Source organism: Notothenia coriiceps, unplaced genomic scaffold (assembly GCF_000735185.1).
Source record: "Notothenia coriiceps isolate Sejong01 unplaced genomic scaffold, NC01 NC01_scaffold00024254, whole genome shotgun sequence".
Lineage (NCBI taxonomy): Eukaryota > Metazoa > Chordata > Actinopteri > Perciformes > Nototheniidae > Notothenia > Notothenia coriiceps.
This window is the reverse complement of record NW_011356955.1, coordinates 1-1,613: the sequence shown is the minus strand read 5'-3', so window position 1 is coordinate 1,613 and position 1,613 is coordinate 1. Positions and strand designations below refer to the sequence as shown.

The 1,613-nt window shown below is 41.9% G+C and overlaps 1 protein-coding gene across 1 annotated transcript; it reads left to right on the top strand.

The window, feature by feature from the left end:
- Window positions 1-304: 304 nt before the first annotated feature.
- Window positions 305-1,282, top strand: LOC104954945 (glutamate receptor 2-like; the record flags this gene model as incomplete). The annotated part of the gene is made up of 3 exons (XM_010782156.1): window positions 305-363; window positions 568-710; window positions 1,063-1,282. Coding segments are annotated over exons 1-3 (412 nt in total), but the record flags the coding sequence as incomplete, so codon positions are not given.
- Window positions 1,283-1,613: the final 331 nt, after the last annotated feature.

Sequence of the window (1,613 nt, the reverse complement as noted above, 5' to 3'; positions counted from 1 at the left end):
ATGAATTTATGAGAGTGGTTTCTCCTTCAATTGTGTAACGATCAGCTGATGATAAAAGTAACTCGGATCTGTCAAAGTAGTAACATCACAGTTTTATTCCCGTTTGTCCTCTTTCGATTAACGGTCACACATGCTCATGCTTGTCTCGAGCGCTCAACAATACGAGCATAAAGGAAGAACAGCGAGACAAAGGACAACCTGCAGTCGTATTAACTTACGTTATAATAGTATGCTATACGAAGTATTAGTGTGTGTGTGTGTGTGTGTGTGTGTGTGTGTGTGTGTGTGTGTGTGTGTAGGAAGCCCCCTACGTCATGATGAAGAAGAATTCCGAGCAGTTTCAAGACAATGACCGTTATGAAGGTATAACTTATCAATTGTATTTTGTGTGTGGGTGTCTGTTCATTCTGTAATTACATTCTAAATGAATTTCATTTACTTTGTTTACTCGATATTTTAGTTGAGTTTATGCCAAAGGGCATATTCTCGGGTATATTCTCGGGTGCTTGTCTAACACTGCTGATGTGTCTCTTTGTGCATGTGTGGCTTTTTTTGGACTGATGCTAGGTTATTGCGTAGATTTGGCTGCAGAGATTGCAAAGCATTGTGGTATACGTTACCAGCTCAGGATTGTGGGGGATGGCAAATACGGAGCGAGAGATGCAGAAACCAAGATCTGGAATGGTATGGTTGGAGAGCTGGTGTATGGGGTAAGAAATTAAATGTTTTTTTTCATGTTGGAACCAGAAGTGGAGAATGTTGTTTTTGGTGAAGCTCCAGATTTCTCCGTTGTCATTTCAAAGACCTGACTGTTATGAGATCACCGTCCGCTACTTATTGTGCTTTTTGCCATACTTCCCATTGGGACACACTCATGCACTAAAAACAGCATACTGTATATAATTTGAGACACAGCATCAGTCTTTCTTTTTTCTTGGACCAGACATTGGCAAGGAGCATGATGGGCAGTGTTACAGCATTAGGTCCTTAGCTCCCCTGGTGGAGAAAAATAAATAAAGCCAACTGTCAAATACTGTCACTCTGTCTTTTTGTTTCTATCAGAAAGCAGATATCGCAATTGCTCCTCTGACCATCACTCTTGTTCGTGAAGAAGTGATAGATTTCTCCAAACCATTCATGTCTTTGGGAATCTCCATCATGATCAAGAAGCCGCAGAAATCCAAACCAGGAGTCTTCTCCTTTCTGGACCCACTCGCCTATGAAATCTGGATGTGCATTGTCTTCGCCTATATAGGAGTTAGTGTGGTTCTCTTTCTGGTAAGTCAGACTGCTTATCTGTATTTATGTGTTTTTGTATTCCTACCAGCAGTGGCAGCTGGTGGAAAATATTTTTGGTGGGGCTATGGAAATGGTGACAAAAACATACTAGGGCATTTAAAATCAGGAGACTAAATACGAACTGTGTGTGTGTGTGTGTGTGTGTCTCTGTGTGTGTGTGTGTGTGTGTGTGTGTGTGTGTGTGTGTGTGTGTGTGTGTGTGTGTGTGTGTGTGTGTGTGTGTGTGTCATACTTGCCAACCCTCCCGATTTTCGCGGGAGACTCCCGATTTCTGACAAAATCAGATTTACTCACGACTGTTTCCACTCGGACTT